The following is a 24,433-nucleotide window of genomic DNA, read 5'->3' as shown; positions in this document are numbered from 1 at the left end:
GGAAGGCCCCAGTAGGCAAAGCTGGTTGAAATTACATTATTACAACCAAATTAAAACCAGAACGGGCATCTTTGCAACCAGTAATGCCCTGTGGGTTATGGTTGAGCTTATCTAGCTAGGCTAGGCACTCTTCTTATACATGGTGTTTCCTGTATCGTCTCAGGCCAAAGCCGTGGCCTTTGCTGTGAAGACTAACGTCAGTTACTGTGGAGCCCTGGATGAGGATGTCCCTGTGGCAGGAACTGCCATCTCCTTCGATGCCAAGGACTTCCTGCACATTAAAGAGGTACAGCATATATAACACACTGTACTGCTAAAGCTATGGCTGCGTTTGAATTGGCATCCTATTCTCTATGTAGTGCACTACTTTTGTCCGGAGCCCATGAGGCCAAAAGTAGCTCTGGCCAACAGTAGTGCACTATATAGGGAATAGGGTGCCATTTCAGACAGCCTATGTTTGCTTCAAGCCACATCTGTTCACGGGCCATTATGGATGACGCAATATCAATAATTCATGTCCTGCTTTGGAATCAATGGAGTCACATAGAGTGTGTATACAGCCTTGTATCTCTATGGAGTTTACACACTCTCTTCTGTTCGATTCTGAGTCATTGTGTTGTTTTGTGTTGGCTTTCACAGTCGCATAGAGTTAGTACCGTATGTCTGTGGATTGTTACACACTGCTATTCTAAGACATTGGTCTTGTGTTGCTTTTCCCATAGTCACATATTGTATAGTGTGTGAATGTCTATTTAACACATCATCACACACACACACACACACACACACACACACACACACACACACACACACACACACACACACACACACACACACACACACACACACACACACACACACACACACACACACACACACACACACACCCACACACACAAACAAATAAACAAACAAACAAACAAACAAACATGCACACACACTTCAGTCATTGAGTTGTTTCATGTTGTCTTGCCCATTACAGAAGTACAGTAATGACTGGTGGATTGGCCGGCTGGTGAAGGAGGGCTGTGAGATCGGATTCATCCCCAGTCCTCTGAAACTGGATAACATTCGTCTACAACAGGAGCAGAAGAGGGGCACACGCTCTTACGGGTAAGGCCTGGGTGGAGGGGCAGGGGGTGGTGCATTGAGGGGCTGAGGTGGGCTTGGTTGGGAGGAGGGGCTGTGTTAGAGGATGGATAGGGGATTGGAGAGGGAATAACAATTTATAAGAACTTTCATGAATAAGCATTAATCAACTATTTATCAACTTTATTAAGCATTTATAAAAGTTATTATAAAAAGTTACTAAAGTACAATGAGAAGCCACCTACTCTCCATTCCAGGTCTGACTCTGCTGTGACTATGTGTTTTACTCATAACAGGTCAGAGATTACTCATAATAACAGATCAGAGGTTACTCATAATAACAGATCAGAGGTTACTCATAATAACAGATCAGAGGTTACTCATAATAACAGATCAGAGGTTACTCATAATAACAGATCAGAGGTGACTCATAATAACAGATCAGAGTACTCATAATAACAGATCAGAGGTTACTCATAATAACAGGTCAGAGATTACTTATGATAACAGATCAGAGGTGACTCATAATAACAGATCAAAGGTTACTCGTAATAACAGATCAGAGGTTACTCATAATAACAGATCAGAGGTTACTCATAATAACAGATCAGATATTACCCATAATAACAGATCAGAGGTTACCCATAATAACAGATTAGAGTTTACTCATGATAACAGATCAGAGGTTACTCATAATAACGGGTCAGAGATTACTCATGATAACAGATCAGAGGTTACTCATAACAGGTCAGAGATTACTCATAAAAACAGGTCAGAGATTACTCATAATAACAGGTCAGAGGTTACTCATAATAACAGATCAGAGATTACTCATAATAACAGATCAGAGGTTACTCATAATAACAGATCAGAGGTTACTCATAATAACAGGTCAGAGGTTACTCATAATAACAGATCAGAGATTACTCATAATAACAGATCAGAGGTTATTCATAATAACAGATCAGAGGTTACTCATAATAACAGGTCAGAGGTTACTCATAATAACAGATCAGAGGTTACTCATAATAACAGATCAGAGGTTACTCATAATAACAGATCAGAGGTGACTCATAATAACAGATCAGAGTACTCATAATAACAGATCAGAGGTTACTCATAATAACAGGTCAGAGATTACTTATGATAACAGATCAGAGGTGACTCATAATAACAGATCAAAGGTTACTCGTAATAACAGATCAGAGGTTACTCATAATAACAGATCAGAGGTTACTCATAATAACAGATCAGAGGTTACTCATAATAACAGATCAGAGATTACCCATAATAACAGATCAGAGGTTACCCATAATAACAGATTAGAGGTTACTCATGATAACAGATCAGAGGTTACTCATAATAACAGGTCAGAGATTACTCATAAAAACAGGTCAGAGATTACTCATAATAACAGATCAGAGATTACTCATAATAACAGATCAGAGATTACTCATAATAACAGATCAGAGGTTACTCATAATAACAGATCAGAGGTTACTCATAATAACAGGTCAGAGGTTACTCATAATAACAGATCAGAGATTACTCATAATAACAGATCAGAGGTTACTCATAATAACAGATCAGAGGTTACTCATAATAACAGGTCAGAGGTTACTCATAATAACAGATCAGAGGTTACTCATAATAACAGGTCAGAGGTTACTCATAATAACAGATCAGAGATTACTCATAATAACAGATCAGAGGTTACTCATAATAACAGATCAGAGGTTACTCATAATAACAGATCAGAGGTTACTCATAATAACAGATCAGAGGTTACTAATAATACAAGATCAGAGATTACTCATATAAACAGGTCAGAGATTACTCATAATAACAGATTAGTGATGTGTTTCTTAGGTGACATTAATATGATAAGAGGTTATATGCGTCATCATATATAATTTTCCTCATTCAGCTATGCTTTAACTATTTGTTGTCTATTTTAAAGGACATTTTGTATTCCCCGTTGGCCTCATGTTGCAGAGTTGTGCAGCAGTTGTGGTAAAACAGTGTGGTAAAACATAGTGCCGTGATAGATATCATCTCCACGGCGATCACGGCTCATAAATTATATATTAGCCAATTAAATTCCAGCCCTGTGTTATCATAATTTCTGGAACAATGTATAGTCAATACTTATATAGTCTACCATGTACTTATAGTATTCATCCAATTACATTCTACTGTTGGATAATTATATTCTACTGCTAAATATTCGACATGGAAGTGCATTTTAGAAGTGCATTTACCACTACAACACAGTTTACAGTAAAATAATACAATTCAAGAGATAAAAACAAGCAAGCGGCAATAACGGAGAATAATAAAATAACAGTAAAACACCAAGGATGTCTAAAGTAACAATAAAATGACTGATTAAAGACAGAGAATTGTTAGTGATCCTGTTTCTCCTGGGGATAGGAGTTCTGTTTGACTCTGTGATGAAACGATCTGTGTTCCACATTAATGATTCTTCTCTCTATCTCTGTCTGTTATCCTTTGTGCCTTGCAGTAAGTCCAGTGGGAATTCCTCCTCCAGTCTAGGAGACATGGTTTCAGGCGGGTTCAAACCCAACCCTCCCTCTGCAGGTGAGCCTCCAGACAGAAGCCTATTAGGGAAGGGCGTCTCTCCAGGTGCGACGTCTCATTAGTTGTTTGTCAGAAGGAATCATTAAGCAAACAGAGCTATGATCTAATTGTCCCTGTCTCTAACATAACATATCATTGTTGCTCAGTGTGTTGTTTATTAACATATCAAATCCAGTGTGAGAACTGTCGGTCCCGTCACTATGAACTGAATGGTTACCAGAGTATACATACCCAATGTTATTGTTCTACACCAGCAGAAAAAAAAAATGTAGTTACATTTTCGTAGAATTTCTTAAAAATGATGCACCTTTAAATGTCAAATGGGAAACAGTGGCTGGAGGTTGGGTGGATGGAATATGGAGTTGTGAGATCTTTGTGTCTTCCAGAATGTGCCATGTTTTGGACTGGAATGAGGTGGGCCATGCACTCTCAGTCCACTCCTCCTCCTCTTCTTCCAAGAGGATTATGGACAGGCATTATGTCCATGCAATGAGTTTGCTTTAAGTGAAACATAACCATATAGCCCAAACTCTGGTTATCCAAATCAAAGGATCTTCTCCAACTTATAGCAAGGGCTACTAAGCATACATTGAAATAATACTCTATCTTTATTTCAATTTCTTTATAAGACACCAAACACTTTTATATGATAATGCAACTTCAAAGTTAGTTATCAAGTGCAACCAATGGCTGCCACCTGCAAAGGGAGGTTTGGAATAGAAGCAACAAATAAATAAAGTGTTTCGACCACTAATATACTGTATACATACTGTATATTTAATACTTCATTTATTTGTGTGATAATACGTTATTTCCATCCATCATTGTACAATCCAAATGTTTCCATCAAATGTTTCAACCCAACCACTGGGTATTAAAGTACTGTGATACTAAAAAGGTATCACTGTAATGTTTTGTACTGTATATTGTATTAGGTCTCTGCTTTGCATTCAAAGGCACTTATCAGTTATTTTATCATTTTTACAGGAAAACAGAAGCAGAAAGTGGTGAGTAGTATACACACTTTTCATTCATTCATTCACATACAGGTAACCTCCAAGATCTGTAACCAAATAAGAAACTGGTTGTACCCAGATTCATAAGTTTGGTCGGCATTTCATCCTCCATATCCAAGTTTCGATCTCTATTTCAGGCATACAGAATAATAATAACTGAATTGACTTGCTATTTATTCACCCCAATTCATCTCTTATAAATACTATACTATCTTTATATAATTTATTTTTATTTTTAGGGGGTAGCTTTAATATTGCAAATCGATTGTGGCTTCCATTAATGTAATTGTCTGCATCATTTCCAATCCCCCATATATTCTTTGTAAATATATACACTACCGTTCAAAAGTTTGGGGTCACTTAGAAATGTCCTTGTTTTTGAAAGAAAATACTTTTTTTTTTGTCCATTAAAATAACATCAAATTGATCAGAAATACAGTGTTGACATTGTTAATGTTGTAAATGACTATTGTAGCTGGAAACGGCAGATTTTTTATGGAATATCTACATAGGTGTACAGAGGCCCATTATCAGCAACCATCACTCCTGTGTTCAAATGGCACGTTGTGTTATCTAATCCAAGTTAATCATTTTAAAAGGCTAATTGATCATTAGAAAACCCTTTTGCAATTATGTTAGCACAGCTGAAAACTGTTGTGCTGATTAAAGAAGTATTAAAACTGGCCTTCTTTGACTAGTTGAGTATCTGGAGCATCAGCATTTGTGGGTTTGATTACAGGCTCAAAATGGCCAGAAACAAAGAACTTTCTTCTGAAACTCATCAGTCTATTCTTGTTGGCTGGGAGGCCCCTGGTGCACAACTGAGCAGGAGGACAAGTACATTAGTGTCTAGTTTGAGAAACCGACGCCTCAAGTCCTCAACTGGCAGCTTCATTAAATAGTACCCGCAAAACACCAGTCTCAACGACTGGGGAGCCCACATTGATATGTTAGTCACTCAGATATCATATTAAAAACTGGAAACAGTTCTCTACACCCTATGGCAAAATGTGTAGAATTGGATATCTCGTCTTTAATCTGCTGGCAGTATTTTTTGTAACAACACTTTGTCAGCACATTATCAGGAAGTAAAACAGAACCGTCCAAATGTCTTAATAGCATCACTTAACAGCGGATAGCTGTAATACATCCAGCTACTGTTATACACATTCAACATCCATTGGTAACACGTTGCGTTGTAACACTGTAAATACACTGACAAACTTTCTTGACATGTAATAATACCTAATAAAAGGACTTCATAATGGTGAATGGCATGTTACATGTTGCTGTGGTGTCTGTGCTCCCTCTAACCATCTATCTCCACTACAGACTGAACACATCCCTCCCTATGACGTGGTCCCCTCTATGAGACCGGTGGTCCTGGTAGGACCGTCCCTGAAGGGATATGAGGTTGGCATCATAGCAATAATACTTTCGGTCTCTTGTTGTTGTATTGGTCATGTCACGGCCGTCTTCCTGGAAGGAATAAGTGGACCAAAGCGCAGCGTTGTGAGCGTACATTACTTTATTTCTAATGTCGCCAACAAAACAATACGACCGTGAAGCTTAAGAGGGCTATAGTGCCACTAACAAAGGCAACTTCCCACACTGACAAAAGGGGAAAAGCTGCCTAAGTATGATTCCCAATCAGAGACAACGAATGACAGCTGTCCCTGATTGAGAACCATACCCAGCCAAAGCAAAGCAATAGAAAAACATAGAAAATAGAACATAGAATGCCCACCCAAATCACACCCTGACCAAACCAAAATAGAGACATAAAAAGGCTCTCTCAGGTCAGGGCGTGACAGGTCAAGTGTTATTAAGCCTCCAAAATAGCTATTCAGAACGACTGCAATATTTGGTTGTGTGCCATACATTACACCAAAGTGACAACAATTCCCAGCTCTCCATTTTGTAATCAATATTGAGGACCGTCAGCGCGTAGACTAGAGGTTAAGATGCAGCTCCATTGAAGAGGTTTACCCACACATTCACGGACAGTGAATAACTCCCCCATTTATTATCAGAGTAGATATTTGGAGGTCTCCAACAATAACAGCTATGTCAGGCCGATCCATTCATTGCTAACTAACCAGCAATGGGGGCTTGCAGAAGAAATAGGGCAGCATCTTTTCCCCGGCATGTATGGGGGGAAGTGAGGAGCTAGGATCATCTTCACACAGAATCACAGTCCTCATCTCCTCTCCACCGTGTTGCCGTGGTAACAACCTTCTGGGTAAAACACGTCAGTCTGAAAAAGTGGAACATGGCTTGAAATTAGAAACACAGAGCTTAACAGCACCAGAAGATCTGTGTGTGTACAAGAAAACTGTGTTTGTTATTATGATAACACAGCAAAAATATATATATTTTTTGTCAGCGACAAGGTGGATGGAATGGGGGCACAATTTGGTCTTATTAATGGGAATTTTTGCCCAACTTACAGAGACGTGTGTATTGGTCCAAAATATCTCATTACAGTACACTGCTTTGTTGTGTGAACAGCATGACGCTGTTGTCATTCATGCTCAATGTCAAGAGAGCTTAAATGTCCCTAGCGAAATGTAAAAAATGTCAATGTTGCCATTAACTATAAAGAATATGATTATTTCTGTGTGAAAAGTCTTTAACTCTCATAGTTTTGGATATACCATATAATAATTGTTCCACACTGCTCCTTGCTAGACTTGTCCTCAAAACTACAGTTCTACCCAGCTTCAGAGTGTAATTCAAATAGCTTGCAAAAATAGCATTAATGAAGACTGGTCTGGCCTGCTATAGCCCAATTCATCACATCGGCGTTGGTCTTTATGACACTTCATTGTAGGCCTTAATCACCTTATTTAATGTAACCAGGATTAATTCTTTAGAAAATGAAGTGGAAAGAAACCAGAGATCATACTTCTCCTTTGATGGATGCTTTGGCCCAGTGGAAAAAATCACAGGCAGGACCAGAGGAGCCTGAATGGACCTTCTGGGTGGATGTCATAATTAATTTTTATTTAAACTGTATTTAACTAGGCAAGTCAGTTAAGAACAAATTCTTATTTACAATGACGACCTACCAAAAGGCAAAAGGCCTCCTGCGGGGACGGTGGCTGGGATTACCTTTTTTAATAAATTATATAAAAATATAGGACAAAACACACACCGCAACAAGAGAGACAAGCCAACACTACATAAAGAGAGACCTTCTAGATATGAGGAATATGGAGAAATCTTTATTGGATGGATGGGGAAAGATGGGATGGTCATGATTTAGCACTAATACTGAAATCGAAAATGATTGCAAAGTTGACAACTGTTCTTTTGACATCCTTGGGTACCTTTGTCCATAACATGTGCTATTTATAAACATTGCCCATCAGGGAATGTAGCTTCAGCATATGAAATGGGTCTTGCAAGGGTTCTTCCAGGCTTGCTATAGCTGTGAGGAATTGTCAATGAATTTCTGCTGGCTTATTTCCTTGCTGTCTGTCTTAACCCTCTCTCACCTGTCCTGTTACTCACACTCTCTCTATCTTTCACTCATTTTTCCTCCCTATTTTATCCCTCTTTTCTGTCTGCCATCCTCTGCTGCTCCCGGGCTCTGTGTGCAGGTGACAGACATGATGCAGAAAGCACTCTTTGATTTCCTGAAGCACAGGTTTGATGGCAGGTGAGGAGTCATCAGCCCTTTTCCTGCATATTGTCTCCAGCCCTTTCCCCTGCATACTGTACTAACCCTCTGCATGCTGCTCCACTTACCCTCATGCAAACTACTATAGCTAGTTGAAAAAAAGATGTAAAGCACTTGTGAATGAATTTAATGAGTTGTCAAAGTACCTTATTTGACCACCTGTTTTTACTAGGTCTTTCCTTAGGTTTTATAAACATTCTGGTAACCATACAATACTAGTCTGGATTGTGACTAATATGTTGTGTTGTATGTTCTCCTATTCTGTCTGTCTTGATTCTATACCTTGTAGGATATCCATTACAAGGGTAACGGCAGACATCGCTCTGGCCAAGAGGTCAGTGCTCAACAACCCCAGCAAGAGGGCCATCATTGAAAGATCCAACACCAGATCCAACCTAGGTATCATCACAATGGCATTGAATGCTATCATTCTTTACTTTAATGTGGGTATATTATACATGTTAAAATGGAAGTTACAAATACACGTATGCATATAATATATTTTTCATATCTGATAAAGGATCTGTTTTACACAGAATTTGTGGAATGTATGTCTTCTGAGCTTGTCGTTATAAATAGATTAATCCTCTGTCTGTGATCTGTCTTCTTTTTCCTGTACAGCGGAAGTTCAGAGTGAGATTGAGAGGATATTTGAGCTGGCCCGATCCTTACAGCTGGTGGTTCTGGATGCTGACACGATCAACCATCCGGCCCAGCTCACAAAGACGTCCTTAGCACCTATCATCGTCCATGTTAAAGTGTCCTCTCCTAAGGTAATTTTTAGGCTTCCCTTTATCCCCAAATGGTTCTAATTCTACTAATGTACCTATATTGAAAATGGGAGGGAATGCAGAGGAACCAGGCTCTGGGAGTAAAATCCTTTTGACATCTACAAATATATTTTTTAAGGTGAATTCAAGGATTTTACATTGATGGGTTCCCACTGTGACTATTTCCATTTCCAACCATGACCAGGCTGATTTGCATTGCTGCCCTCTTCTGGCTTGATTTATATATCAACTATCCACAGGTTCTGCAGCGGCTGATCAAGTCGAGAGGGAAATCCCAGAGCAAACACTTGAATGTGCAGCTGGTGGCAGCGGACAAACTAGCACAGTGCCCCCCGGTAGGCATCCAATATCCCCCGCAGTACACTCTGTCAAATGCTACATCCTGTTACTGTCTCTGGCCTTCACAAGGGCTATCAGCAAATCAGTCTGTCAAGTCTAATTCTACATGTCTCTGCTCTCACCCTCGCTCTCTCTGTCTGTCTCTCTCTTTCCCCTCCTCTCTCTCTCAGGAAATGTTTGACATCATTCTGGATGAGAATCAGCTGGAGGATGCATGTGAGCACCTGGCAGAGTACCTGGAAGCCTACTGGAGGGCCACACACACCTCCCTGAGCACCCCTCTCAACCCTCTGCTGGGCCGCAACCTGGGATCTACCGCTCTCTCTCCGTACCCCACAGCCATAACCGGGCTGGTGAACCAACAGGTGATTATAATTGATCTTATTTAGTTAAATAGGGGGTTAAAGTACAATAGATGTGGTGGAAATAGCTATAGTGACTGTTTATTTTGCTGAATTATCGTTGGGCAAATCAGTTGTAAATAATTAATTGGAAAAGGTATCAGTCAGTAGTGAAATGATACAGGATTGTTGCCTATTTATGGAGTCTTATAGTCACTGAGATTTTTCTCACTATATAAAAAAAATATTGCCACAGTAATGAAAATGCTGATGCTATAGTCAATGGCTGAATGACCAGATTTGTACAATATGTCCCCTCCTTCTCCCTGGACAGGGCCAAAGAAATACAAACAGGAACAGCAATCACACAGCAGCAGACCACTCACCCATCGAGAGACACAGCCTAATGCCCTCAGACGAGAACTACCACAATGAGCGGCAGAGGAAGAGCCGTAACCGCCTATCCTCCGGCTCGCAGCACAGCCGGGACCAGGTCCACTACCCCCTGGTGGAGGAGGACTATCATGACCCCTACCAGGACACGTACAAGCCCCACCGTAACCGCAATGGCTCCCCCGGAGGCTATAGCCATGACTCCAGGCACAGGCTTTGAGCTGAAGACCCTTATATCACATAGGCCTCTCTTCCCTTCACATTTGAGTATGACAGAGCCACAAGACAGCTCTTTCATTTAATTGTACTGTAACAACCTTTTTATAAAGTGTTAGTAACTCGCTTTACCTCTGGCACTGGTTCACACTGGAAACGTGAGCATTGACCAACTGAAAATCAAATCTCGACGCCTCCATTTTTTCAAAACTAAAAATAGGATGAGGAGCAGATTTTCACCATGTTTTTTTTAAGGGAAGGCCCAACACTGGGCTTGTCTTCTTCTTTTCTAACATGGCAGAGACTTGGCATGGCTGGGTGAAAGGGGTGACCATGTGGTCCTCACTCCCTGTTGTCTCAGTGTTAGCAGGGATAGCTGTCGTGGTGGTCATGATGACCCATCATCACCTGCCTTGAACCAGTGCCAGGCAGCGCCATGCATCACTCGATCAGCAGAGAACCTCTTTGCACGTTTCCAGGAGCCAATAGCAGCAGAGTCAGTGCACTGTATCTTTAATTAATATCACTAAGTTGTTTGAAATTGTCTTGGATGTTAGTGTTTCCAGTCCTGTAGCCTATAACCTGCTTCTCAGAGCAGACAAAGTTTCTGTTTTGCAAAATGTTGAGTGATTATTTAGGGGGTTTCTGAATTGGAATCTTCTAGTTTCCTGGACTTCTATTCCCTTCTTCTCCTCAATGATACTTAGTGCCATTTGCGACATGCCGCATCAGGACAGAAAATCACACTTTTCTAAGTAGAATTTGCTGAGCAAGTTTCATATATTGTGCTCTTTCAGGAAAGGGTGCATCCCTTCTTTATATAGTACCTTAACACACTAGTGTGAAGACTTTGCCTATCAGTTTAGTATGTGGAATCCAAGAGGAAATAGCCAAATTCAAGTTAGTAGATCTCAAGACTAGGCATCCAATGTTGAGAAGGGCAATATGCCCATGTGTGCTTAGTTTCAATTGTTCAAATGGGTTTCAGAGGATAGGCTCATTGAAGATGGTTATACTTCCAATCAGGGGAATATTGATCATCTGATTGGTTTACCACATCCCATGTTCTGTACAAGCAGCCTCTGATAGTGATTTCATTTGCATCATATTTTCTTCTCTTTTTAACAGTCTTCTTAATTCAAGTGTAATATATTCAAAGAAAGTCCTGTTTGGCCAGTAAGAAATACCTGCTGTCCATTCAGCAAAGTTTCATTGGTTTAGAATTATCAATGCCATCATGTCTTTTTGTCAATATACAGTATGCCATGGAATAATGATCCTGTTATGTATGTGTTGTTGCTATTGAAAAACCAGTAGGACACTGTAGTTGAGTAAGTGACTGTTATTTATGGTACTCACATTTCAACAATTAAATTAGTCAACACATAAGAGGAAGAGAAGGCTTCAGTCTGCTGTGAAGTTAATGTTATTTTGTCAGAAAGGTTTGTGATTCTGACATCAAACACTTGGTCAGTATTATTTGCTTTCCAACCATCGGCTATTCTATATTAATGCCCCATTTAAAAGTCTTCCATGTACTGGCCGTGAAAACAAAATTATGTAGTTTTTTTAAAGGACAATTTTACTATCCCAAGAATTTGCGTATCATAACACAAATTACAGCCTTATTGCTTAACCCAGGCCTTGTGTTAAACTTCTTTCTCTATTCATACTTCCGTTCTTTTTTAGCACTGTAGCAATGGAGTGGTTACTCTCCTAATCATATACATATCCTCAAACTGTAGCATTTTAGTTAGGAGTTTTTAAGGTCTATATGGTTAGCCAATTATAAAAGTTAAGTTGTGTAGAGAGTGTGAAGGGTATAGACTGGGGAGGTGGTGGCTAGAAGTTTATGTCAGATAATGTCTCTCTATATACTATGAGTTGTGTGTTGTGCACCAATTCTGGGTGTGCATCATTATTATTTCTTCTTCATCTTTGAATGCCTTCTTCTATTGCCAAGACAGCTTGATTTCTGTTTATGCTGTATTCTATAAAGGCATGCTCGTAAAGAGAAAAACAAAGAAGACAAACTAATCTAGAGAAAAAATATAATTTACTATGCAAATGTGTACAGTGCTGCATGCTGATGCTTTTCCTTCCTCGGCTACTTAGCGGCTTCATTGCAGTTCAATGATTATGTTATTGTGTTATTGTTATTTTTGTGAAAGATGACATTCAAAAGGGAAATGCATAACTGCATGACTAATACAACACTTTAATTCATCAAGAAGAAAGAGAAATATGTTTTATGGAACATTGATGTATAATGAGAACCAACTCTAGCTGCATAAAAAAATTACTTATTTTGTTAAATAAATTCCGAGCTCTGTTATAAGGAACTATTTTCTTCATTGCCTCCCTTCTTAGGACAGATGTGTTATCTGAAGATGTAGGCCATTGAGTTGGCCCTTCTTATCAAAAAAAGAATTTCCTCTTCACTAAAACAGAACACAAAGCAGTGTACATCCAGTGGATACTCACCGAATTACAGGGAATCATGATTTATTCATTGTGATCATTTACTGTCCTTCCTTTGTTGTGCAATTTATGTTTGTTTGTCTCACAGGTTCCCTGCATGGACTAAACTGAAGACACTGTCTTATCAAATATGTGGCATTTTGTGAATGCTTGCAATTGCCTCACTTCAAAATATGACTTAAAGTGCCTATTGATGCAGTGCTACTGTGGGTAATAATTTTCTGATTCTCTCTGGAATCCATCCTCACTGGACCGACTGTGGAGAGAGTGCAGTTTAGAGTAGGCGTGCGTCAGTGTTGACGACCGCAATCCAGCGGACCAAGCAAGCCAGTTATCATTGTATTATCTAGAAATAAAGTGTAAACCGCGTCCTGTAATTCTATGTCGACCATAAAGGCCTTCGTACAAAGATGAAAACGTTGTCAAGAAGCGTTGACATTACTGGTTTATTTTTCACCGTCAAATATTGCCAAGTGTGATACTGACAGCAGCATTGCCTGGCTAGCGCATTAGCAACATCTTCAGGAATTCGCTATAGCCTAGCTAAATTAATTGGCCGTAGCTACTGGTAGTTGTCCAAAGGCTCCGCAACAGCCATGGGAATACTTTTCACCAAGCTATGGAGGCTTTTCAATCATCAAGGTAAATATATCGTTAACGTCGAGTGTGAAGTTCAATGGATAAGTTAGCTGGCTAGTCCAGCTGTTAGCCAACACAGCCAAGCCTGGTCCACTGGTTACGTTAGCTAGCTACGTTAGTTTACTTGCTAATGTATCATAGCTTTAGTTTTTACCGGGCCTATATCAGTCTAACGTAAAGCTGCATTTTCTTTACCCAGTTTCTGTAGCTACCTATAACTATTTTGCTGTAATTTACAGTAATACATACATTAGTTAGGTAACGTTAGTTGAATGATATATCTCATAGCTAGCTAGCTATCGTCAACACTGCAGTGCTCAGAGGGCCTGTGCTGTACTATTTTATTTTAACCTTTAACTCGTCAAGTCCATTAAGAACATATTCTTATTTACAATGACGACCTGGGAACAGTGGGTTAACTGCCTTGTTCAGGGGCAGAACGACAGATTTAGTTAACGTTATGTCCTTAGCTATTCTGATTTTCAAGGCCTAACATTGCTAGCTAATGTTACATTGTCATTGTTTAGAGTAGACCGACTCCGGTTTGGCTTAGTAAACAGAGGAACAGGCACTACAGTACAATGTATATAATGTTGCACATTTTCTTCCTCTAGGGAAGCATAAGCTCCTGAGTTTTTCTTTTCCATGGGAAGTGTACTAGTAGATCCCATAAAATACAGTACTCTTTTGGTGGGTGTTTATGTTATCTAGGTGTTGTGTCCATATTGAACTTTAATGAGAGGTATATTAATGAGAGTTATATTATCAGGTAGGTAAATTCAGGATCACTGGAGAGTAAAATGGAACTTCAAGTTTCAAATTTGAGCACGAGCCCAGCTACATTTGTCCCGTTCCCCTCACAGATTGTAGACTAAAACTGTGCTGTTGTCGTCTTTAGTGCACTGTGCATTTGTCTGAATTAGCTGAAAATGTAACCAATTCCTCCCCGCTCAATCCTGAGCTTACTCAATATGTAATCAGATCAGTGCGAACCCCTGTAACATGAGCGCCGAGGGCAGCAGAGTATTTCTATGGAAAGTTCTCTCTGGACCGTTCGGTTTTATGTTGTAGGCCTATCTATTCTCAGGGGATCACTGACTGCGGTAAAGACTTGTTTGCCTAGTCAAATAAAAGGCCAAATACATAAACAATCACGGATATCGTAACTAAAGTGGTTCACTCGCATGCAGTCAGTAGCTTGGTTTCCATCCAATTTGCGACAGATTTTCGTGCAAATATTATAAAACCGGCATTAAAATATGTGCCTTTCCACACCAGAGGTGTTTCCATCAGACTGACTTTGCGGATACAAGTCTGTGCGTTATGACATAGTGCACATAAACAATTGTTGCGCTTAAATGTTCATGTAACGAATAACAAAACAGTGTCAAGTGTCTCCATTCCATTTTCCATTGTTTTGTCACACAAACTGTTTCGATAATTGGCACATTTGCCCAATCTGGTTTTCGTGCATGCTCTCCAGACAACTGTTCACGGATAAAGTAGACACTCGACAGGTAAGATTATGTTGAGATGGATAAAATCAAGATTATTTTGATTTCTTAATTGACAGTTTAGCACCGATCATCGTGTAACTAGTTTACAAATTAAGACCCTCGATTTTATTGGAAAGTAGGATCAAGCTCATCACCATGCACTTTTACCACCCTGGACTATATAACTGCCTTGATTTAGCTGGACCTCAGGAAGAGTAGCTGCTGCCTTGCACCTAATGGGGATCCATAATAAATATAGCATCACGTGACTGCAAATTTACCTCGACATGAAGGTTATTCTATCAACAGTCACACAATAAATCGTTTCCACCGCAATTTGTTGCATAATACATTTTCTGTCGAAAGAACAAATTGTCTGTCGACATTTTAAATTATACCGACATTTCCTGTTTCGTTCACACTTGTCGTGTTTAAAAAATATTTTTTTCATATGCCATGACTTTACTCGCATACAAACTAGTGATGGGGGTGAAAACATATTGTGATATTATTTCGTTTCGTATCGTTTTGACAATATAGCAATATTATTTTTGCGCTAGTTGGCTGTACCTGCACCAAAACTCGTTTTTTTCCCCCTCATAGCTTGATTTCCATCTTATTTTTAAATAGGGAGCCAATTTGTTTTTAGCACTTTTATTTCCATGACTGATCAAAACTAGTTTTCTCATGGCTCTCTTGTCGCTCTGCAGAAGGCACTGTGAGCAATATGCTTCAACCATTGAATCACAATAAAATCACAGTATCAAATAGCAATACATAGAATATCGAGAATCGCAAGACATATTGTATCTGCACGTATGTATCATGATAATATCGTATTGTGAGGTCCCTGGCTATTCCCAGCCGTAATAAAAACTGGATGGAAACGTGTTTACTGCCACATCAGAATGTGTTTACCCAAGGATGAAAATGAAGGAATGACTCATTCTGAATGATGACGACTCCTGTCTGTTGTCCTAGCCTGGTTCCAGATATGCTTGATATGCTAGTGTTTTTGTTAACTCCATTTCTGTCATTGTCAAGCCAAACATGTATGGTATGGCAATTACATAAGGAGTTTACAACAAAGCTACAGTTGTCCCTGGCTGGACAGCTAGCCTCTAACGAAATGCTTTTTATGTTTTCAACGCTGCTGAAAATGGAAATTATCTGTTTTGTCAACTTTTTACCCAGCTTCTTCACTGACAAACTATTGTTAGAGGCTTACAGCACCTTTCATATCTGCTCTACATGAAAGTTTTTTGCATATGTAGCCTAGCATTGTACACTGTATTTTCTGGTCTCATTTAAAATGTACGTGACACATTTCTGAGTGGCTCCATATTGGTTCAGTCAGAGCGATACTGTAGCTGAATTGTCTTATAAAAACAGGCTAGTTTCATTGGAATCTCCTCTCATCATGTCTTTATTTTGTAATATAAAGACCTTGTCCTCTCACATAGGTCTATTGTAATTGGATATGTCCTGTGTCTGAGGAAGGCTTTGATTGGTAGTCTTCTACCAGCAACGGTGTCCCACATGTCATAAAGCCCATGGGGTGCGAGGCGTTCCATTTGTGCTGCGGCGTCAGTAGTACGTCAAACAGTAATTTCAAATACTCATCTCACTGTGGGGGTTTAAATGGAACAATGGCAGTTCATTCACAAGGTGAAGGACAAATACAATACACTAGCACAGCACCAGTTACAATGGCTATTTACAGTAAATAGGGACGGTAGTAGAGTGTGAATGGAACAGTATGCATATATTTTAACTGCTCACACAGCCTAAAGCACCTGAGCGACCTTTGCAACTGAGAAAAGATCTTATGCATTTGCTTACACAAGACTAACTGGTGGTGAGCTCAAACTCCGGTGACGCAGCTGTGTGCTCTGTGCAATCTGCATTTTTTGCAGTGGCTGCAAAAAAAGTTCACATAGTAAGATTTGTATCAGGTTCAAAACAAGTTGGTATCTGCATTACCTAATGGCAAAAAATAACGCTCACCAGAACAAGTATCTACATAATGGCATCGATAAGACCACCCCCATGGGAAGTTGGCTTCCCATACTACTATTGTGTCATCATCTCTAACTAGGAATATACAGTTGTTTCTGAGAGCAAAAATAGGCATTTCCCTTTCCTTAAAGTACCAAAGTAGTTGTTCAGTTGTAATGAAAGTAAAGTACTCCACTGACTGACAGACTTTGAAGACAGTCCAGAGTAGTTCAAGTAGGTGTTGAGTGCTGTGTCAAGGTACAGTTGAAGTCGGAACTGAGTTTTTTCCTCCCTCATGAAGCCATCTATTTTGTGAAGAGCACCAGTCCCTCCAGCAGCAAAGCACCCCTACAACATGATGCTGCCACCTCTGTGCTTCACGGTTGGGATGGTGTTCTTTCTTTCGCTTTTCCTCCGAACATAACGATGGTCATTATGGCCAAACAGTTCTATTTTTGTTTCATCAGACCAGAGGACATTTCTCCAAAAGTACGATATTTGTCCCCATGTGTAGTCCGTAGTCTGGCTTTTTTTATGGCGGTTTTGGAGCAGTGGCTTCTTCCTTGCTGAGCGGACTTTCAGGTTATGTCTATAGGACTCGTTTCCCTGTGGATATAAATACTTTTGTACCTGTTTCCGGCAGCATCTTCACAAGGTCCTTTGCTGTTGTTCTGGGATTGATTTGCACTTTTCGCACCAAAGTACGTTCATCTCTAGGAGACAGAACGTGTCTCCTTCCTGAGCGGTTTGACGGCTGCTTGGGCAGAAGGTGTTTACACTTGCGTCCTATTGTTTGTACAGATGAACGTGGTACCTTCAGGCGTTTGGAAATTGCTCCCAAGGATGAACCAGGCTTGTGGAGGTCTTTTGATTTTCCCATGATGTCAAGCAAAGAGGCATTGAGTTATTTTTTTTTTAAACCTTTATTTAACTAGGCAAGTCAGTTAAGAACAAATTCTTATTTTCAATGACGGCCTGTTCAGGGGCAGAACGACAGATTTGTACCTTGTCAGCAGGGGGTTTGAACTTGCAACCTTCCGGTTACTAGTCCAATGCTCTAACCACTAGGCTACCCTGTCTTGAAATACATCCACAGGTACACCTCCAATTGACTCAAATTATGTCAATTAGCCTATTAGAAACTTCTAAAGCCATTACATCATTTTCTGGAATGTTCCAAGCTGTTTAAAGGCACAGTCAACTTAGTGTATGTAAACTTCTGACCCACTGAAATTGTGATACGGTGGCAGGTAGCCTAGTGGTTAGAGTGTTGGACTAGTAACCGAAAGGTTGCAAGATCAAATCCCTGAGCTGACGAGGTAAAAATCTGTCTTTCTGCCCCTGAAAAATGCCTATAATAATTACAACCTAAAACTTCTTCATTGGGAATATTGAAGACTCGTGTTAAAAGGAACTACCAGCTTTCATATGTATCATTTTGACAATACTGCAATGTTTAGTTTTTGAGCTAGTTTGCTGTAACTGCACCAAAACTCCAGTATTTATCCTTTATAGCTTGTAGAGCCATCTTCTTTTTAAATAGGGAGCCCATTTGTTTTCAGCACTTATTTTCCTGACTGATCAAAACTCGTTTTGTCATGGTTCTCTTTTGTCCCTCTGCAGCAAACATATTGTGAGCAATATGTTAGGAACATTGAATCACAATAAAATCACAGTATCGAAATGCAGTACATGTAGAATCGCAATATCGTATTGGCACCTAAGTATCTTGATATCGTATCGTGAGGTCCCTGGTAATTCCCAGCCCTACTAAAACACTTGTACTCGTATATGGGTTGAAAATGGCAGATTTGGAGACATATGTGCCTAAATCGGAATGCAGACAGTAGCTGTCCACTAACATGTTATACATGAGCTCAGGGTCTCCACTTCACACCGCTGTATCGGTTATGACTGACAGCCGTTCTGAACTTGAGCACCACGGGCAACAAGAAGTTGCTCCCCATCCCGTTAATTGGGCCACTTTTGCAAGTGTTTCGTTGTCCAAGTGTGCACTTCACATTTCCATATCATAAAATGCATGTACTGTAATATACTGAGTGTACAAAACTCTCAAACATTAACACATTCCTAATATTGAGTTGCTCCCCTGAGTTTGTACACTCAGTGTACGGTGTCAACCTTTCTGATCACTATGTTTGGTGTACAGTTACAAAATGACATGGCGTTATACCCTGGGTTTCCATGAACAGAATGAGTTTGGTTGTTGTTGTGTTGTCAAGACTATTTGCCGTGGATCACACATCTGAATGCATTCATGACTCTATTCTGTGCGCACCAAAATTATAGTCTGCTTCTCTGAATTGCCTTGTGAAATCCTAACACTGTAAGATCGTATTAATTTACCTAGTCGTGTTTGCAATAGAACAAGCTTTCAAATAATGCCCACCTGACCCAGATTTCGATTTACAATGGGCCGTTTTTAGATTGTCTAAACAACAACAGTAATTGTGTGATGGCAAGGTTGAGTTCCAAACAAAAGTGTGCTTGCTCTAATTCCTCAACACAGCTAGGAGAACTAGTTGAAGACTCTTTCAGTCATAAGTGCATTGAAATGACTTAGGAACTATGCACCTCTCACTCAAGTCCTTGTCATTTATTTGTTGTCTTATGCTTTACGTTCCACAAAATTCCCAAGAATATTCTTATCATGTTACTGAATGTATCCAGAGTATTTTCAGATCAACAAATGCAGAGAAAAGAACAGTAAATGTAAAATGCTCATAAAATCAAGTGTAATGTTTGGATTCAGTCTTGTCAGGTGAACTGTTGTTCTCACCTTTTAATCTAATAATTTTCCCATTATTTCCTAACTGTTCCCTTTTGATTGCTACCATGGTTATGCATATGCCTTCCATATTTATTCTGTAGAAACATTTCAATCTAGCCCTATCTATATAGGTCAGTTCCCACTGAGTGTAAGGGTTCATCTTACAGAATGCAAATCATTTCTGCAAAATGAAATATAAATGTTGGTGAAGGTCATTGTTGAGAAAAGTGTGTGTGTGTGTGTGTGTGTATGCATGTATGTATGTGTATATATATCTATATAAGCACCAACATGTGAAGTTCATAGGAGCACATACAATTTGGCTATGAACTTCTTCTCCTTATAGCCAGAGGACATACGGAGAAGCTGGTGATAATGACCTAGGAGCAGTGTTGGCAGAGTGTAGGCTACTTTCTTATCTGCAGTACTGGATCAGTCCAACTATATGTGAGCCCCAGTGCCTTAAGACTAAGCATGGTGGATGGTCCTGAAGGCATGTCAGAAAACATGTAGAGCTGTAAACTGACTCTCTCCCCTCTTGAGCCTTATGGCCCAGAAACTAACAAGGCTCTAGATGTTCTTGAGGCTCCCTCTCAGTTCTGTTTTTCTGGGGTTTTAAAGACAAAAGATTCACTTCTGTAATTTCCGTCCTGCTCAACCAACATTTCCTTGTCAATCACATGATTTGTCTACATAAGTTGATCATATGGGCACGAGTAAGGGAGATGGGAGTGATGTGAGAAGGAGAGTATTGAGTAGGCCCAGCCCTAGATCCAATCCAAACACACTATACTCCTGTCTGCAGCTTTCAAAAGGGGAGTGGTTAGGCTATTTGTTCAGCTTTGTTAGTAATAATTTTGCTCAACCTGGCCTATGCCCATATCTGGTTGGTTATTCTCTGCTAATACTGTGCATTTCTCAAATTCCAGTCACAATGTGGTTACGTACAGGCGACAGTGTTTACATGGAGCTGCATGTTTGAGTCCAGAAGGCTTTGACTTTGCTTGGATGACCAGGTGGTGGCTCAGTATCCGTCCAACCATTCCCAACAGCTGCTGCTTTCAGCTTGAGCAAGCAAGCTCACCCTAATGTAGGCCTAACTGTGCGTGTTCCCCCCTCTTCTCTGGCACTGCTAAGTCTGAGTGAGAGAGCAGTGTGAAAATGTGTAAAACATGGTAGTTTTTCACTGTCAAGTCTCGAAGTCTGCTCCAAAACAGAATGGATTGTTTAATTCATGGCTGTGCTTTGGAGATCTGAGGTCCTTTGTTTGAACAATATCAACAGTGTTTTAGAAGAAAATGAAGAATGGTGCTGCTCCCTATTGGGTGTGTAGGTCAGCCACAGTGCATTGAAGTCAGACTTATTTTAGAAGTTTATTGCCTAGTGTCTTGTGATTATTTGTACGTGTTTTTAAGACTTATTTCTTCTTACTCTTTTTCTTTCAGAGCACAAGGTTATTATTGTGGGCCTGGACAATGCGGGGAAGACCACCATACTTTACCAGTTGTAAGTTTTTTGCCTGCTGTTAGGGGATAAAGATAGGGGGATGAGAGTGAGGTCTGAAGAAGGGAAAACAGTGGTACAACAACAGTAGACTCATTTCTTCTCACAACTAGGGGGAGATTAGGACTTCATACGTTTTTTTCTGCTAAATGAGAAAGTGACCTTAGCTTAAATACTTTTTGGTTAACCCACTTATGGAAGAATGTGATCCAATAGGGAATAGATTTACAAAATGACCTGTTGACAACCACATTGTTTTCATGCCTACCAACATTTTTACTGACTTGATTGTTGTTTTGCATTGATATTGAGAAACTCCTGTGCTTGTGTTTGCAGTTCTATGAATGAGGTGGTCCACACGTCTCCTACAATAGGCAGCAACGTGGAGGAGATAGTGGTGAACAACACGCACTTCCTGATGTGGGACATCGGAGGACAGGAGTCACTGAGATCCTCCTGGAACACGTACTACACTAACACAGAGGTCAGACCACGTACTGTGGCTGTATGTCAGTTGTTTGTTGAACTGTTAACTTGTGTGTGTCTTGAATTAAACTAGGCTGTCTGGTAACATGTAACAAAAACTGCTCAACAATATTGCTATGTAATTACAATGTAAATTCCAAAATATTAAAGGATTAATACAATGTTGCTTGTGTTATTACTTAGATATAAGAGTAACTTAATGTACAGTGTTACGACTGTCTTTTTAATATCCTTTCTTATGTCTCTCTCCCTATCTTTCTCTCCAGTTTGTGATCGTAGTGGTGGACAGCACAGACAGAGAGAGAATCTCTGTCACCAAAGAGGAGCTCTACAGAATGCTTGCACATGAAGTGAGTTTTGGTGTTCTTGGCCATGTTTTATAGTGCACACTGCACACAATATTTGTGTCAACGTAGAATGAGTTTTATAACTAAGATGGGAACAAATTTGTCATAGTGGGCAGAACAAGCAAGGAGGAGGGCAGAGCCAAGCACGAGCTAGCGAGATCCTATTGGCGTGTTCTTGCAAACATTTGCCTATTTCCGTTAGGGAACACCTACTCTGTGAAGTGTGCGTGTGCAACAACTCAATTCACCTTTGCACTCTTTCTTATCAACGCAATTTTTTAGAACTTTGGCAAAGGCTAAAGTCTACAAAATTTTGCCACTGTTTGAAACAGACTCTAGTTTTGGGAACCGAAAATGTGCAGAATGTCGGCCAAAATCTCGTTCTTCTATTGCCGGCTGCTGGGCTTCCTCTCACTACCATATTTGGTATTGAGTGGAAACGCCAAGCGGATGCTTCACATTTATACGTCCAGTGAAATTTCTGTCTCATTGTTCAATCTGTGATACTACCCTCAGCCTAGCAAACATGGAAGCTGCCTATGTTCTATGATGATCTATGAGCATATGGGTACCTCTCAATTTCATTCTCCTCATCCTCCCTCCTTGTATTTACTCCTTAATTGTCTTAGAACCCAAACTCAAATCAAATTTTACTGGTTGCATACACATATTTAGCAGATGTTATTGCGGTTGTAGTGAAATGCTTGAAACAAAGTTGCTTAGGAGCTGGGAATAAAGTGACCATGTCTATCGGCGTCATCTTGTCATCCACCCTCAACCTCTCTTCAGGACCTGAAGAAGGCGGGCCTGCTGATTTTTGCTAACAAACAGGATGTGAAAGGCTGTATGTCTGTGGCTGAGATCTCCCAGAGCCTGCAGCTCACCTCAGTCAAAGACCACCAGTGGCACATCCAAGCCTGCTGCGCCCTCACTGGAGAGGGGTAAGTGAAACATTTTCATTTAACGTTGGGATTAAAGTTATTTTGCAAGAGACCTGGTCCAACATTCATACAGTAGGGCACTGTTGCTCAGCTTTTATTAGTACCAGGGACCGGCAAGCTATGGTCTTTCCTCCTTGGAGGGTCGCTTACATTTAAACTAGCATTTGTCTTATTCCCACTTTTTTTATATGCTGAAAATGACATTATATCTCTCCATCCTGTCTCCCTACCTTTTAGGTTGTGCCAGGGCCTGGAGTGGATGATGTCACGACTGCGGGTTAGATGACCTTTGACGCTGATCAACAACAACAGTGTGATGTTCCTTTCTTCTCTCTACACCTTCAGTCCTGAGGGATTGGGTGGTTTACAGGCGGCTCTTTTCCTCTCCATGAGACTGACTTGACCCGGTTGGCCAGACTCCCTACCGGCCAGGATGTTGTTTTTCTGCTGCGTGTTTATTTATTTCTACAGAACACTGATCTGCTCTGACTGAGAACTGTGAACAACCAGAACTGTACCACTCTACCATTTCAGGATCCATTCTGGAAAGAAAAACTAAACAAAATACTCTATTTAATTTCTGAATCTGCACGCTTGGTTTTCATACTATAAGAAAAAGGAATGCTTGGGACAGCTCAGATTTAACAGGAGTCGTCTTTAGTTGTGTGTGAGTGGGCTTGCCTGCCCAGAGTGGCCTTGTTGCAGTATTGTCGGACGGCCTGAGGTGGTGGTATTGCCCTGTGTGTACAGTATTTACATTACATCTGCATCCCAAATGGGATATATATATCAGCAAAAAAAGAAACATTCTCTCACTGTCAACTGCATTTATTTTCAGCAAACTTAACATGTGTAAATATTTGTATGAACATAACAAGATTCAACAACTGAGACATAAACTGAACAAGTTCCACAGACGTGACTAACAGAAATGGAATAATGTGTTTCTGAACAAAGGGGGGGTCAAAATCAAAAGTAACAGTCAGTATCTGGTGTGGCCACCAGCTGCATTAGGTACTGCAGTGCATCTCCTCCTCATGAACTGCACCAGATGTGTTGGTTCTTACTGTGAGATGTCACCCCACTCTTCCACCAAGGCACTTGCAAGTTCCCGGACATTTCTGGGAGGAATGGCCCTAGCCCTCACCCTCTGATCCAACAGGTCCCAGACATGCTCAATGGGATTGAGATCCTGGCTCTTCACTGGCCATGGCAGAACACTGACATTCCTGTCTTGCAGGAAATCACGTACAGAACAAGCAGTATGGCTGGTGGAATTG

The 24,433-nt window shown here is 40.2% G+C and overlaps 2 protein-coding genes across 4 annotated transcripts in view; both read left to right on the top strand.

Annotated features, from left to right (window-relative positions):
- The window catches only part of LOC110520263 (voltage-dependent L-type calcium channel subunit beta-4), a 50,150-nt gene extending 37,337 nt beyond the window's left edge, over positions 1–12,813 (top strand). For 2 of the 3 annotated variants that reach the window (XM_021597444.2, XM_036974742.1), the window contains 11 exons: positions 164–286; positions 983–1,113; positions 3,614–3,690; positions 4,678–4,697; positions 6,039–6,119; positions 8,312–8,370; positions 8,681–8,790; positions 9,013–9,164; positions 9,422–9,517; positions 9,692–9,886; positions 10,197–12,813. In XM_021597444.2, the coding sequence (XP_021453119.1) occupies positions 164–286; positions 983–1,113; positions 3,614–3,690; positions 4,678–4,697; positions 6,039–6,119; positions 8,312–8,370; positions 8,681–8,790; positions 9,013–9,164; positions 9,422–9,517; positions 9,692–9,886; positions 10,197–10,475 (1,323 nt within the window). In that variant the 3' untranslated portion in view covers positions 10,476–12,813. The remainder of the gene's footprint in view (positions 1–163; positions 287–982; positions 1,114–3,613; positions 3,691–4,677; positions 4,698–6,038; positions 6,120–8,311; positions 8,371–8,680; positions 8,791–9,012; positions 9,165–9,421; positions 9,518–9,691; positions 9,887–10,196) is intronic. The other variant, XM_021597446.2, reaches the window with a different exon arrangement.
- A 230-nt stretch (positions 12,814–13,043) lies between these two features.
- Positions 13,044–24,060, top strand: arl5a (ADP-ribosylation factor-like 5A). Its single transcript, XM_021597447.2, has 6 exons — positions 13,044–13,594; positions 21,322–21,382; positions 21,716–21,863; positions 22,132–22,215; positions 23,002–23,153; positions 23,391–24,060. The coding sequence occupies exons 1-6, from the start codon at positions 13,549–13,551 to the stop codon at positions 23,437–23,439; spliced, it is 540 nt and encodes a 179-aa protein (XP_021453122.1). The 5' UTR covers positions 13,044–13,548; the 3' UTR covers positions 23,440–24,060.
- The last annotated feature ends 373 nt before the right edge of the window (positions 24,061–24,433 follow it).

Source organism: Oncorhynchus mykiss, chromosome 3 (assembly GCF_013265735.2).
Source record: "Oncorhynchus mykiss isolate Arlee chromosome 3, USDA_OmykA_1.1, whole genome shotgun sequence".
NCBI lineage: Eukaryota > Metazoa > Chordata > Actinopteri > Salmoniformes > Salmonidae > Oncorhynchus > Oncorhynchus mykiss.
Note: the sequence above shows the minus strand (reverse complement) of the source record. Positions and strands in the feature narration are given on the sequence as shown.

Excerpts from the sequence above, each read along its gene's own strand:
- arl5a (XM_021597447.2), top strand. The coding sequence starts at position 13,549 with ATGGGAATACTTTTCACCAAGCTATGGAGGCTTTTCAATCATCAAG. Across the intron at positions 13,595-21,321 it reads GAGGCTTTTCAATCATCAAG|AGCACAAGGTTATTATTGTG; the intron begins GTAAATATATCG and ends TTTTTCTTTCAG. Across the intron at positions 21,383-21,715 it reads ACCACCATACTTTACCAGTT|TTCTATGAATGAGGTGGTCC; the intron begins GTAAGTTTTTTG and ends TTGTGTTTGCAG.